Consider the following 14,757-nt stretch of genomic DNA (forward strand, 5'->3'; position numbering starts at 1 on the left):
ATGGTTTTTTATCTTTATTTATCTTGTTTCTTCTAGCTTACTTGCTATGGAGTTTAAAACACTTCGGATACTAAAAATATTAGAAATTAATGAAATGAAAGATTTTACGTTATAGATTGTTGGAATAATGTTATGTGAATTCTCCTTTCTTTTTTTCTTCGATTGATAGGTATTTTATCTTATTCACATGTAGCACAATGATCCTTCTCATTAATCTATCATTTTTATTATTGGTATTGTAGGCAAGATGAAAGTATTGTAGTTTTATACAATGACTATTAAGCACAATGCTACTTGATGCATTTTTTTTATTCTCTTTTTTAAATAGGTTTAAGAATTGGTAAATTTACCAATTACCGACTTACCATTACCGATTGATCGGTATACCGACTCTTCCGGTAACGGTAACGGTAACATTTTTTGAGTTACCGAAAGAATTGGTATGGTAACGGTATTCCGTGTTTGGTAACGGTAACCGTACCAATAACAACCCTATTTTTATCGGTCAATGTGACACATCAGCGCGTTGACTGCCCAGAATTCACCAAATCTGTCCGAGTGTCCAAATTGTATCAAAAAAAATCTTTGGACGATCGACTTGAAACGTTTGATCTTTCGATGACCAAAGTGAAATTTTGAGTATCTTTCAATGGCCAAAAGTTGACTTAACCCGATAGAATTTATTAAAATTTCAATCAATCAACTTGCTGATATGTTTTCATTGTCGTGAGCCTTATCTTTGACAGTGTAGGCTTGGACAATTGTATGACCACGGGCCTAGTCCCGCATGAGGCTATTGCTGGATAAACTTCTTGGGCCCATAATGGGGTGGGCTTGGGAGAACAAAGGCCTAAAGCGGACAAATGGCTAATTGTTGGAGGTGGGAAGGGTTGTTCGTATCACTAATTCCTTGGAACAATGTTTCTGAAATTAGTTCAAACATATTACAGGCGCCTGCAACACTTTGTTCCTGTATCCAATGTGTAGTGTTATAATATTACAACCAACTACTACGTAAGACGGTGCATATAATCTTATTAATGTGCTTACATGCCACATTTAAGCATGGTCTGCAACATCAAATTGATTGAATATAGTGTTTAAGTAGTCAAGCGTTATTCATATCAACCCCCTAAACACTTCCAAGGTCTCAGCCCAGGTATGGCAACTGAAAAAGAAAATAAACAGAAGTTCTCCCAAAACTGGACACTGAAAACATGCCTCATGGATCAACACAGCCACTTGTGGGTAGGAGAGGGAGACTTAAAAGGGAGTGCCAAACAACAAAGGTCCACTCGACCACTTATCAAGGAGATCACTGGAAAAGGTATAAGAAATCATGTAGCAGAAGATGAACCAGGAGAAAGCCTTTCCTGTCGAGCTTTATCGGCCTTTTCCATGTAATCCTGATGAGAATGTTGCTTTGATCCTACAAGAAGACACAGAATTTCCAGATTTCAGTTCGTTAACTGTTAATAGCTGAAACACATTTTTCAAAAAAGAAAATCCTCAAAGATTTTACTTTTATGGCCAAACTAATTTCAACTCTCTAACTCCTACCCAATATAACTCTTTCTGAAGCATGTATGCTCATGAAACCATGTTTAATCTAACTTCAAACTTGAAAAACTTTCCTACTGCAGAACAAATATGAAAATTTAACAGTTATTGGAGATTTGGATGTTAGAAATGTAGAACAATGGGCCTAGGTTTGCAATAAAAGAAGGATTTTAAATTCGAGACAGCTTGCATGCTCAAGTTTCAGGCAGCAACAAGTACCGAGGCTCGCGTTTGAAATTTAGTGCGCCAACTCTAGGAAAGGACACTGAGATTAGTGCGCCAACTCTAACAATCAAATAAGACGTGAACCAAATCAAGGCTAATTCCAGTAGAAATATTAGAAGGATACGAAAATTGACCACCTACAGGGTAAGACCTAAATAACTAGATAGTACATTTCCTTTTAGGTGGGGAGATTGATTTAAATTTTAAACTACGACCTTATGGTCGTAGAGATGGGTATTCTATGTCTACCCCTAGACCAATTGCACTGGTAACATTTTCACTAGATTGTCCTAAACAAAATTACATGCAATATTTAAAATTATTAAGAGCATTTAATAATATTAGTGTGGATAACCATGATGTGATGTTGCATGAGAGAACAACATAATAGTAAAGATGAAAGGAAACCATGTATAAGAATCTTAGACATTGCTACATGTATACAAGAGTTCAAATCCCGTTCTCAAAAATTTGATTGAGCTAAAGAAATTTAGTCTCCCACAGCACAACCCAACCCAGAAAGATATGACACCAGCACTAAATTGTGATTTAACTATATATCTCCGTTTACATCAACATGGATGTTTTCCCCAATTCAAATGAAGATATCCCCAAGAGACTAAAACAAAAACTAATAACCTAACAAGAACTAACAAAACTCTCCAACGTCAAAAACACCAATGCTCGTCAATGCCTCATTGTGGCACCCATAAATTGCTCCATCAGAGTACAGGCTGAGGCTAGATTTCAAGCAAATTCTACTTCAGGACATAAAAGGGGGCAAAACTGTCAGATTTCACACCATGAACAAGAAAATAAAGTTGAACCCCATGCACAAGCCTTCTGATGCGATAGTACTAGGAATGATGTAATCTAATACTGCATTACAGAGAATGAGTTTTTATTTGAATTAGTACACCTAAGTAGCAATAGAGAAACTTCACCATAACGCGAGGCTGGTCATCTAAGCTAAGTAAATAAGAGACAAAAATGTTCACTTTGAAAATTTGGACACATAAAGGTTAACCATTCTAACCATGCCAACCATCCCCATTAGAAATAAACCTGAACCCACCTCAACAGGGACCAGAATGAGCCTGATTGCCGACCCCGAGATCTCTCACTATTCAACCTATTCCAATCTACTGAACGAAAATGCAGAACTTAAACTTCCCAACTTGCAACATGTACATTAGTACTTTAACGCACATAACTTGCCGATGATTCCAAACATCCCAAGAAGCCTTCTGGAGTACAAGGAAAGTGGACAATAAGGAATATCATATTCCACAACAGTACCACACTCCTCATAGGTCAAATTTGTGAATGTACCATCATCTGCATCCCACGTCTATCACAGTAGTTCAATGTTTCAGAATCTCAAATTTCAGTCGTTATTGCTCCCACATTACCTCTTTAGACATCCCTTAAATAAGATACAAACAGATGTTTGTCGAAAATAAAGCATCTAGGATGACAAAGTCTCCCATACAAAGTTGCTGCATTCTTATATTAAAAATCACATATAAGCTCCATTGAATGATCATACACCACATAGATGTCAAAACTTCGTTTATCTTGCCAATGATGTGGCAGCCAATTCTCACCCCACAAAAACCCAACAACATGAATCAATTCTCATCTTCTACATCGCCCATCATAGTCTTCTACCTTCTCATGTACAGTTCAACAGTTCACCAGATGTTTATGCCTTATCATCTCCACTAAAACAAAAAAAGTTCAACAATTTACCATGATCGCGCATACTCACTAATGCCTCAGGTAATGTATCAACAAGTGAAAATAAAAACCTGCGTCATATCCCCAGCCATATGGCTATAGGCATAGAGCAATACCAAACCTCATAAAATTGTGAAATTTACGAAATAATCATTCACTTCCTCAGCAACCGAACAAAATTCACCGCGGATTCAAAGAAACAAAATTTAAGTAAACCCAAATCACTAGCTATATTATAAATAAACAGAAAAGCCAAAAAAAAAGAACGGGAAAGAAAAGAACCTCTAGTCATGAGGTACCAAGGGATCCCAAAGACAGCACTGATAATTGCCACTCCGGCGAAGACATGCTTCTTTTCCCCACTGTTGATATAGTACACCATTCGTGACTTGAACCCTCCACCGCTGCTACTGTCTTGACTGGGTTTAGCCTCGCCCCCCATTTTTTGACTCGCTTTCGTTGAGTTCCTCCCCCGCTTCCTCTCCAGTTCGGTTCTATAGGTTTTAGGGGTTTAGATATCCCGAGAGGCTACCCCGAACAGGCCCAATCTCACTTTTGGGCCCTATTTGGGCCGTTTGGACCTGAAAACGGTCGGGTCACGAACTGCCCGAATGGGCAAAAACAGGTTTTCCCTGCCTGTGCCCGCATCGTCGGGGGATATATATGCACTTGGGTTCAAAGTTTTCCGATTGAAACTACGGCAGTGCCTTTATACCGTCGTATACCGTAGGTTATGGCACTTTTCTGCTTTACAAGAAGGCTTCAAAAATCCCAGTTCATTTTTCCGTTTCTGCATCGCTTCTCTCACGCTCCTACATCATTACGTCCACTCTATTCTTTATCCTCGGCATTTCATCAAACACGTCGCATACCCTTTGAAACCCGACCTCACTTCTCTGCTCTTCAGTGGTTCTCCACTCGAACATTCGTTGATCCGTTTGAGATCACCGAAAGGATCAAAATTCAAGCTTGTGATCCTCGTGCACAGGATCTTCTGCAATTGCTGAAACAGGTCGCTGATTTCCCCTCGGAAGCAGAAGCCATGGTCTCTCTTAATGAGTCCGGGATTGAAGCGAATCAAGATTTGATATATTCGGTGATATGGGTGTTGAGGGAAGAGTGGCGAATTGCATTTTTGGCTTTCAAATGGGGCGAGAAATTGAGTTGCGTCGATGATAAAGCTTGCGAGTTGATGGTATGGGTGTTGGGTAATCATGGGAAGTTCAATGTTGCCTGGTGTTTGATCCGAGATTTGCATCGGGCCTCACTGGGTGGCACACGGAGGGCAATGCTCATTATGATTGATAGGTAAGACTGAACCACTATTATAAATATTAACCCTCTCCACCTTCCCTTTTTCATATGTGCAGTTATGTACCTTATCATCTCTTGTTGTTGATGTTGAGTGACGAGGGCTGTGGCCATGTTTTTCTTCAGCAGCCTACCATTATATTACTGATTTAGTTCACTACATGTTGTGTTTATGTGAAAAAAAAAATAGTGCAACAGGGTTTTTATGAGTTTTTTTGTTGGAAAACAATGCCTAGTGCCTTCTAGTTTCCACAGTTTTTCTGTTTTGCACTTTGTTCTGGACTTCCATTCACAATGATTATTGTCTTGCATTTTGTTTCTAATTAGATATGCAGCTGCTAATGATCCGGGCAAGGCTATTCGGACATTTCATATCATGGAGAAATTCAGATTGAGCCCTGATGAAGAAGCATTCCACCGCCTCTTGAAATCCCTTTGTAAAAATGGGAACACGGAAGAGGCAGAAGAGTTTATGCTCATAAACAAAAATCTATTTCCCTTGGACACTGAGGGCTTTAATATTGTTCTCAATGGGTGGTGTAATATATCTGTTGACATAGTTGAAGCAAAAAGAGTTTGGAGGGAAATGTCTAAGTGCTGCATTAGTCCAAATGCAACATCTTATACTTATATGATTTCCTGCTTCTCTAAGGTTGGTAATCTTTTTGACTCACTGAGGCTCTACAACGAAATGAAGAGAAGGGGTTGGACTCCAGGGTTCGAGATCTATAACGCTTTGATTTATGTATTAACTCGCGAGAATTGTTTGAAGGAAGCTCTCAAAATCTTAGACAAAATGAAAGAAGAAGGTTTGCAGCCGAATTCTGCCACTTATAACTCAATGATATGTCCTTTGTGTAAAGCAAAAAGGGAAGAAGAAGCTAGAAATATATTGGCTACAATGATAGGGGAGCAACTCACCCCAACAATTGAGACCTATCATGCATTTCTTGAGGGAGCTGATTTTGAAGGAACTTCGAAAGTTCTTGATCTCATGAGGGCAGCTGGTTTAGGTCCTAATGGGGAGACCTTTTTCTTAATTCTTGGCAAGTTTTTGGAATCAGAGCAACCTGACAATGCATTGAAGTTATGGTTAGTAATGAAGCGGTATGAGGTAATACCTGATTTGACACACTACACACTGTTGGTTGAAGGGCTAGCTAAGTGTGGATTGTTGATCAAAGCCAGGGAATTCTATTCTGAGATGAAATCAATTGGAATTCCCGATGATCCCAAGCTCAAGAAGATCTTGAAGGAACCAGCGAGAGGAAGCCGTGATAACAGCAAACGGCAGGTGAGAAAGTTTAAGAAAGATAAACAGGTAAATCATAGGAGAGCCAATGAAGAGCAAAGTCATCAACGTCAATCAAGAAAGAAAAGGGACATCAATTGAAGAATCTCCTTGAGAAGCTCTTGATGAAACACACAAAATATATGAAAACTGGAAGCAGAGGAGCTTATGTGGCAGGATATTAAGGAATCTCAAGTGATAACCCAGTTCATCCTCCATAACAAATTCAAATAGAGGTGATTAGGCATTACTCATGAGCAAGAGTTCCGGACCTGCAGGGCTCCATACTTCTGACAGTTTTCCGCATGATTCAGGTACTATTTCTTTAGTTATTTATTTTTCTTTGATGATGAATGCAACGCTCACTAGGATTGTGATGGATGGCAATTTCGTTGGGGGATGTCTGACATGGAAGTTGCATCTGTCTTTCAGCTGACTGCTTACTCGCTGGCTGGTTTCAGGAAATAGTATCATCTTTTATGCTGCATTAGATGTGAAACTTTATGGTGTTGGAGGAACATAGCTTGTCTTCAGAATTAGATGCCCTTTATGATGTGTTTTTGCCTTTTATTAGATGGATTTGAGTGGTGCAAAAAATGTTCTCATTGAATGAAAACCAGAGGGAGAATGTCTTCAGAGATTGATCTTTTGGATAAATCCTTGTCAGACAGAAATCGAACTCAGTGTTGATGCGCGAGAAATTTACATTGTGGACAGATTGTTGAGGTCTCTTATGACACTGATGGCAAAGCTCTCTGTCAAAACTGGACTACTGATGCCATTCAGTCTCAGTGCTAGTTGCTGAGACTTCGGCTTTGAAAGGGTTCTTGCTTATGATGATCCTGCTGGAGATCAACGTTTGTTGCTGAGACTGGCTTTTATAGAGGAGGTTATAAATCAAGAGCATAGGAGCACTCTGATATATGTATCAAAATAACTGTCATTGGCATAATCTTTGTGTAGTCCCTTCCGAATTTGCACACTGAATATACTGGCATATGAACTTCAACTGTATGTATATATATCGACTTGGGAAATTATTCAATGGTCTTGATATACCATGTCACATGTTGATATAGTATACTAGAACTAATAGGATGTTGTCAATTCACAAATGTTGTAACCATACATGGGTAGTCGAGGATAGAAATAGGTAGTTTGCAATTCAAATTTTAAAAATATACAAACTACGTGTGAATTGGCACCGTCTTCTATAGTTTTGATGCAGTACTACATCAACGTATAACATAGTGTGCCAAGATCATTCAATAATTACTCATATTAACTGTGTTATTTTGAATTGCAATACCTCTTGTACTAGAAACAAAGACCTGGTGACACCAATTAGGACAAAATAATATATTTATGAAAAAAAACATCAATGACAATCATTGATTAATGAAGACAAAATTGATAGGTACCCTTTTATACCAATGTTTATTGATGGGAACTTTCATATCGGAAAGATCGAGAAGTTAAGTGCTCTTTATAAGGAAACTAAATGTCATTCGTGCAAAATGTTTTTACATGATAGGGTTGGGTCTTGATTGTGGAGACCTGTTGGACTATAACCTGTTCATGGGCGCGTGTTCGTAGGGTCGTCTATAGGCCTGTTGAACTGTTTAGGGGTTTGGGCCAGACCTCCGAACTCATATAACCCTGATGTGGAGGATAAAGAATCAGCAATAATCCCTAAAATTGTCCAACCGATCTGATTTTCCACAAAACCCAGAAGAAAATGTCCAACAAATGGAAGGAAGATCAGGAGCGTTTCTTCCTGAAAAACGGAGCGCTCGTGTTGGAACAGATCATCACTGGTTTCAACGGCAAATGCAATCCGATTCGCAGTTTCACCGAACAAGAGCTCAACGAGGCCACAAACAGCTATGAACGCGGTCGAATACTGCGGGACGATCTCTACCACACACTCTACAAAGGAATCCACGAAGACCGCGAGATTTCGGTGAAGAAATTCAAAAGAACATCGACCGTGGAATGGATCACTAACGAGATCGCAATCGCCTCCAACATGAGCAACCACAAGCACGTCTTGAAGCTCATCGGCTACTGTTTGGAGACCCAACTCCCTCTACTTGTATACGAATTTGCTGGCAACGGAATCCTCTCTAAATACATATATAACGCCGCCAATCAACCGCAGGAACTGCCATGGGAGACTAAGCTGAGGATTGCGACTGAGATTTCAAACGCGGTGGCGTATGTTCACTACGGAACATCGAAGTTGATTCTGCATCGGAATATAAACCCTACTAATATAATATTAGGGGAGGACTATGTTGCAAAATTGCTTGATTTTCAATTGGCCATACCAATCCCTGCCGGTGAACAACATGTTTATGCAGAGGAGATTTGTGGAATTATGGGGTATGTGGCTCCTGAGATCCTTAGCGGACGATACACAGAGAAATGCGATGTGTATAGTTTTGGAGTAGTACTGCTTGAAATGTTGACACGTGAAAGAGTGGGAGATTTGGGGGATTTTTATGAATTGGGAACCATTATTGCTCCTGGTGATGTCAACGGTTCCCTAGATGCGGCCATTGGCAGAGTCTCCTTTGATAAGGATCATCAATCTAGCTATGATTTTATAGTCAGGAAAGATGGTCATGATGAATCTGGTTCTAATCGTGAATCTACCTATGGTTTAATAGCCAGGGAAGATAGTGATGATGAATCTGGTTCTAATCATGAGAATGGGAGAAGTAATTACTGGAACACGTATTTTCAGTGCTGCTTGCAGGCCGTTTTATTGGAAGAAGGAGATAGGCAATTGGTGGAATTTGGGGAGCTCACACTTAAATGTCTCAAACATAATCCTGATGAAAGACCCACCATGAAAGAAGTCTCGCAAGAACTCAGATCCATCAGTAGAAGACACAGGTCTTCCCTCCTAGCATGATAATCTGGGGAATTGGGGAAAAAGGAATTTCCTGCATGTTTGCCAGGGTATCAGTCATTTCTCCATTAACGATTATGTATCAGTTATGCAAGAAAGATACCCAATGATATCCTAATAAAATTGTGCTGGTTGCTGCTGTTTGTTAAATTGTCAACCATGAGCTAGCTATGCTGTCCCTGTCGATCAAACTGTGAGCTGTTTGGGATATGAAGACTAAAAACATATTCATGGCAGGAACTTCGACCATGATTCAACAGGCGCAGAATGAGGGTAAAAAAAATCTAAGTTGACTTCGGCTGGACATCCAATGCAATAGCATCAACCAAAATCCCAAGCAATAAGGTCGGCATGGGAAGGGTGGGAAAGTCCATGGAAGTTCGCATTAAGCAGTGTTGAAGTTTCAGGCTTCGCTATACCTGTTTAATTAGAGGTCAATGCCTTTGGATGCAGAGAAGACCCAACTAGCTAAATATTAGATTGGGTAAATGAAAGAGAGTAGTTTGTCTTGAAGAATGGAGGTAAGATGTTTAGAACAGGTCATCATAACTTTTAAAGGAAAGTGCAATCCAAAGTTTCTCAGAGGAAGAGCTTATAAGGGCAACAAACTACTATGCAGAAGAAAACTCCTGCACCATGACTGGAATTTCTGCATGTATGAGGGAACAAATGAATCTCGCTCTGTTTTTGTCAAGAAGTTCAAGAAAGAAAGGTTTATGCTTGGGGCCAGCTTGGATATTCTTGAATTGGTGACAAATGAAATGGCAATTGCATCCAACATGAGCAATCATATCAACTTCTTGAAGCTCCTGGGGTGCTGCACTGCTGCCTGGAGAGTGAAATCCCCATATTAGTCAACAAATTTGGAGTAAATCTTTCACATGAGATCGTAAACAGTCTGCCATGGGACAGCAAGTTGAGAATTGCAAACGAAATGGTGAACGTAGTCGCTTAGCTCCAGAGTGATCATCCATAGAGACATTAGAATTGGTCACATATACCTTAACCAGGGCAACATTGTCAAACTGAGTCCCAAATGTCTGTGAATTGCCTTGGGCTAAACACATGTGGACGTACTAGTATCTGGAAGCACAGGGTATTCAGCTCCAGAAGTTGCGGGGACAGCGCATTTAACCGAGGAGCGATGCAGGTACAACCCTGGGATTGTATTGATGGAGATCTTGAATGGAAAGAATGTCAGTAACCGGTATAGAAAAATACTTGATGATGGGGATCTTGATGACGGGGGTGATGAAGTTGCACAAGCACTCAAATCTATCATAAACATGTCCTAGATGAGTTTATCTGAAATTCTGGTTGTGTATGAGTCGCAACATCTCTCTCTTTTTAGTTTTTGCAAGTAGTTTTAGGGAAGTCAATTATTCTTGAGTTGTTCACTCACTGTGTTGTTTCTATACGGCCTTCTTTTTTCTGTTGAATGAAAGCACTTGCAAGAAAATGAAGTTGTGTTCTGCACTAGCAAGTCAAAATTTTTTCCCTCTGCGTCTCATTTCACAAAAAAAGCAGCAGCTATTGTTGCAATCCAACACACAATGGAATTCTTGAGTTACCATCACAAATGCTCAAGCCCCAAATAGCTAGGTATTTTGAAAAACTAGTGGGAAATCATTAAACATTTGCCATGGCCTACCTTTATTTCTTTCTGGTTTTTTTCTCCTCCACAATCTCTATCTCTAAGTATTGACTTGTCTAACAGAAAAGACATACCCATAATTGAAGAAATTGTGAAAGTTCTGTCTTTTATTGATTCAAGCCAAGAATAGCATATGTTCTGCTCATTCAAGAAATCCCAGAACTTTTGCTTCAGAAAATGTGAAACAACCAAAGGTCAAGCAAAATTGTCTAATACAAAACAAGATATTCTTGCTTCTGCTGCACTTAGTGCCTTTTATTTTGAAGTAATGATGCATAGCTTCAATAGTTGATAAGCTTTAGCCCCTGACTATGACATGAGTGATTCCTAGCTAGTCAAACAACAAACATCAATCTAAAATAGATTGGCAATCATTACCTGCACCCTTAAATATTGCATTCAAAAAGATGAACAAACCCCATTTAATGCATAAGAAAATTCAAACCCTAATTGGGAAGGCAACATTATTCTTCTCACCTAAATTTGTAAGGCATCTTTATTGCCAAGTTTGTTGCTTCCGGCCTTAATTTATTGGAGGTTGTAAGTGTCACTATCTGGCCCCATCAAAATGCAGTATCAAGAAAACCAAAAAGAGAAAAATTCAATCACAAGTTTGACTGATGAACTGGATTTTGAAATAGAAACCACAATGGATGGGAGTTCTGCTGTCTTAGGACTGTCAAAGAAATTGCAATGCACCCAGCAACTTGAAATGTGAAAAACACAGTATAATTTACAAACTAAGGAGCACAACATGAACCTGATCCATCAATATTTGCAGCTGGTTAGGGGCATAGAAAGCAAGAAACCAGTCTTCTAATATACATACATCAACATAATCCCATATTCCACATACACTCAGTTCTTTTTTCTCAGTATCAGCTTCCAATCTATGTTACACTCAAGAGAGAAAAAAAAAAACCAATGTCACATGATTTAAAGAAGCAAAATCAATGATATATGTTGCAGACCCTAGTCTCCATTAGCCTTCTGTTTTCTCCTGGACCTGCTCAACAATTTTGATGGGGGAGAAGGAGAGAACTCAAATGGGAGTGATGGGAGATCCATCTCCCCTTTCAAAATCCGAACAACATCACCAATATCGGGCCGCAACTCTGGCATTTTCTGCAAGCAAGCAAGTGCCAAGTTGATGCACAAGCTTGTCTGCTCCTTATCATACTCATCCTTCAATCTCTCATCTACAAGTTCTAGTATGTTCCCAGTTTGAGCTAATTGCCTGCACCAGCTTACCAAGTTCGCCTTTTCGAGCTTCATTGGTGAGGCAAGAACATGCAATGGCCGTCTGCCAGACACAATCACAAGAATCAAAACCCCAAAACTGTATATATCAGCCTTCTCAATTAAGAACCCACAGCCACCATATTCTGGTGCAACGTAACACAAGGTCCCTCTCATGCTTGTGGTGCTACTTAACTCTCTGCTAAAAAGATCTCCACTACACATATCACTTCCCGTGGAAAGTGCATTCTTTCTCCTCCAACCTCTTCTGAAACTGAACTCCCCATTTTGATCACAATCATTTTGATTCTGTTCCCCGAATACATTTCGTCTCCGAAAGAGAAGCCTTTTACCCAGATCAATATGAACAATCTTAAATCCTTTCTTCCACTTGGTTTTGAAATTCTTAATCTTGCTACCCTTATTGCTGATTTCACTAAGATGCTCTTCTTTCCACCATTCCTGCATCTTCCTTGGCTTCTTTCTGCGATTTTTCTTGCCGCGTTTGGATTCTTGCATCTGAGGCTCATTTACATCTTCTAGCTTATCTAATGGGGTTGAATTTGACAATCCAGCTTTCTCAGGAGTACTTATCTGCTCTTCATCCCAATCGGGATTCGTTGAAGGACAAATTTGGCTTCCTATCCATTCCATGACATAATCTTTACTACACAATTCAGCACTCCCATCCTGTCTCCACCACCAATCTTTCCCCCATTGTTTTGTATCCTCCACATCGTCAACAACAGAACAAGCATTCCTATTCAATTCCTTACTATGTTCAACACTGCAGAACTCATCATCATAAGGCACAAACTTACAATTCCAATCATCCCCACCAATATCCATGTTTGAAACTTCTTTCCCCTTACCACTCAAAACCTTAACATCACTACTCTCAGTTACCATATTGGCATTATAGTTTAATGAATTCAAGTTCAAAGCTCTAACATTGTGACTTACCTTACTATTTTTGGAGGAAGATGAAGCTTGTAAAGCAAGAGCAAAATCTACCTCAGTATTATCTTCAACAGGTGTACTAATTGCAGGAGTCTCCACACCAGTTCCTCCCAAGTTCCCTGACAGCTCTTGGCTCTTCCATAGCTCCTGACTCCTCCCCAGATCTTGGCTAAACAAATCCACCCCAAACTCACCCTCAACCTTAATCCTTGACAACCCGAAATCAGAAACCTTTGCTCGAAAATCCGAATCGAGCAAAACATTACTTGGCTTAATATCTCCATGAATCACAGGAGGGTCACATCCACAATGCAGAAACTCTAGAGCTTTAGCAACATCAAGAATTATGTCAAATCTTCTCTCCCAAGAAAAACCCAAATGTCCATCTCCAAATAGCATCTCTTGCAAACTTTTATTTGGCATATATTCATACACAAGCAATCTCTTGCCCCTTTCAACACAATACCCCAATAGGGTTACCAAGAAAGGAGACCTTAGACCACCAAGAATCTGCAACTCACTTTGAAACTCTCTCTCTGTCTCCAAAGACAGAGAGTCGAGTCTCTTGATAGCAAGTAATTTACTATCTCTTATAATGCCACGAAACACTGTTCCAGACCCACCTTTGCCTATAATGTTCGCATCATCAAAATCATCTGTGGCATTCTTTAGTTCTCTATACGAGAACCTCTGGAGCTTCAGTGGCGCACAAGAGTCAAAAGGAATAGTCTTTGAGCGATTTACAAGGGAACACCAGAGATAGTAAAGAAAGTAAAGAATTGTGAAGATAATTACTGCAGATGCAGAAATTGTGAGACCCAAAAACAAGATCCTGGTCTTGGATATGATCCTGGGTTGTCTTGTAGGATTGAAGCCTGGAGAGAGTGCCCTTGAAGGCATGATTTTGTTCTTCTGGGTTTGGCACCACAAGATAATGTATCAAATTTAACAAAACGAGTAAATGGGTTTTTTCTTTCCTGGCTTCTTTCAGAGTTTTTTCATGGTTGCTTCACAGTTGGATAATCATAACCAGGATTGATAATTATCGTTCTAGTACTTTTGTTACTGATATTGACACTAGTGTTGGTTTTTCTAAACAGTGGAGCTCTTTGATTTTGTCATTTTTGTGATGAGGAAGTGAAGGTGGGCAAAAGGAGGGTTGGAGGGTCCCAAGGTCCTATTGACTAAACCGCAAACTTTTGCAGAGAAAGTCATGAGAGTGGAAGAAAAAAGAAATAGAAAATGGTGGGAATATGGATTACAGTGATGGCTGACTTGATTGAGTAATCAAAGAAAAAAAAAATCATGCTAGAAGATATTAGAATTCAAATTTGAAATGGTTTGCTAGAGAAAAGGAAAGAAAGTAGGGAGAAGAAAGTAGGGAGAAGTTAGGGAAATTTCAATTTCTAAAATCAAGGAAATTTTTGATTCAATCACACCAAAAATCACATGTATTTTTTGGCTTCTGTTTCTACTTTCTAGCCTAAAATTTTCCATCAAACAGTGAAAAATCATCATGGGAGAGATGCCATGGCAGCGGAAATACTTGGAAACTACTTCCCTTCCTTCTCTTAAGCACCCCGTATGTTGCAAATTGATTTATAAAGTGAAGTTCAAGTCGAATGGTTCAATTGAGAGGTATGAAGCAAGACTCTTGTTGCTGATGTCAATAATGCTCTCTTTCGTGGTGATTTACACAAGGAAATTGCATTATTGTATAAGTATTGATTAATGAAATTGCATTATTGAGAGAGGTCTTAGGATTCTCTTCTTTTTCTTCTTTCTTATTGTTCTTTGGTGGCCGGGAGTGGGAGTGTGAGGCATCTCATTTTGTTCTTAGTTTTGGCTTTATATATATAT

The 14,757-nt window shown here is 39.4% G+C and overlaps 4 protein-coding genes across 8 annotated transcripts; 2 read left to right on the top strand and 2 right to left on the bottom strand.

The window, feature by feature from the left end:
* Nucleotides 1-1,008: 1,008 nt before the first annotated feature.
* Nucleotides 1,009-4,015, bottom strand: LOC120010060. The gene is made up of 2 exons (XM_038860746.1): nt 3,808-4,015; nt 1,009-1,429 (listed from the first exon to the last, which is right to left on the bottom strand). The coding sequence occupies exons 1-2, from the start codon at nt 3,965-3,967 to the stop codon at nt 1,338-1,340; spliced, it is 252 nt and encodes an 83-aa protein (XP_038716674.1). The 5' UTR covers nt 3,968-4,015; the 3' UTR covers nt 1,009-1,337.
* A 200-nt stretch (nt 4,016-4,215) lies between these two features.
* On the top strand, nt 4,216-7,172 carry LOC120010058 (pentatricopeptide repeat-containing protein At1g80880, mitochondrial). 5 transcript variants are annotated; one of them, XR_005470810.1, is made up of 3 exons: nt 4,216-4,833; nt 5,164-6,441; nt 6,560-7,172. XR_005470810.1 is itself a non-coding variant. In XM_038860745.1 (2 exons), exons 1-2 carry the CDS (start codon nt 4,259-4,261, stop codon nt 6,227-6,229), a joined length of 1,641 nt encoding a protein of 546 aa, XP_038716673.1. In that variant the 5' UTR covers nt 4,216-4,258; the 3' UTR covers nt 6,230-7,172. The 5 variants fall into 5 exon arrangements, 1 of the variants encoding a protein (XP_038716673.1); XR_005470811.1 differs by having other exon boundaries at nt 6,589-7,172; XR_005470812.1 differs by having other exon boundaries at nt 6,702-7,172.
* Nucleotides 7,173-7,865: 693 nt separating this feature from the next.
* On the top strand, nt 7,866-9,471 carry LOC120011220 (non-functional pseudokinase ZED1-like). Its single transcript, XM_038862284.1, has 3 exons — nt 7,866-9,028; nt 9,213-9,237; nt 9,364-9,471. The coding sequence occupies exons 1-3, from the start codon at nt 7,866-7,868 to the stop codon at nt 9,469-9,471; spliced, it is 1,296 nt and encodes a 431-aa protein (XP_038718212.1).
* Nucleotides 9,472-11,444: 1,973 nt separating this feature from the next.
* Nucleotides 11,445-13,993, bottom strand: LOC120011586 (putative receptor-like protein kinase At1g80870). The gene has a single exon (XM_038862736.1). It carries the CDS (start codon nt 13,795-13,797, stop codon nt 11,671-11,673), a length of 2,127 nt encoding a protein of 708 aa, XP_038718664.1. The 5' UTR covers nt 13,798-13,993; the 3' UTR covers nt 11,445-11,670.
* Nucleotides 13,994-14,757: the final 764 nt, after the last annotated feature.

This window comes from Tripterygium wilfordii, chromosome 12 (genome assembly GCF_013401445.1).
Source record: "Tripterygium wilfordii isolate XIE 37 chromosome 12, ASM1340144v1, whole genome shotgun sequence".
NCBI lineage: Eukaryota > Viridiplantae > Streptophyta > Magnoliopsida > Celastrales > Celastraceae > Tripterygium > Tripterygium wilfordii.

Coding starts and splice junctions, on each gene's coding strand:
- LOC120010060 (XM_038860746.1), bottom strand. CDS start 3,967: ATGGGGGGCGAGGCTAAACCCAGTCAAGACAGTAGCAGCGGTGGAGGG. Junction 1,430..3,807: donor TTGGTACCTCATGACTAGAG/GTTCTTTTCTTT, acceptor GTCTTCTTGTAG/GATCAAAGCAACATTCTCAT.
- LOC120010058 (XM_038860745.1), top strand. CDS start 4,259: ATGGCACTTTTCTGCTTTACAAGAAGGCTTCAAAAATCCCAGTTCATT. Junction 4,834..5,163: donor ATGCTCATTATGATTGATAG/GTAAGACTGAAC, acceptor GTTTCTAATTAG/ATATGCAGCTGCTAATGATC.
- LOC120011220 (XM_038862284.1), top strand. CDS start 7,866: ATGTCCAACAAATGGAAGGAAGATCAGGAGCGTTTCTTCCTGAAAAAC. Junction 9,029..9,212: donor TCCATCAGTAGAAGACACAG/GTCTTCCCTCCT, acceptor ACCATGAGCTAG/CTATGCTGTCCCTGTCGATC. Junction 9,238..9,363: donor CTGTCCCTGTCGATCAAACT/GTGAGCTGTTTG, acceptor CCAATGCAATAG/CATCAACCAAAATCCCAAGC.
- LOC120011586 (XM_038862736.1), bottom strand. CDS start 13,797: ATGCCTTCAAGGGCACTCTCTCCAGGCTTCAATCCTACAAGACAACCC.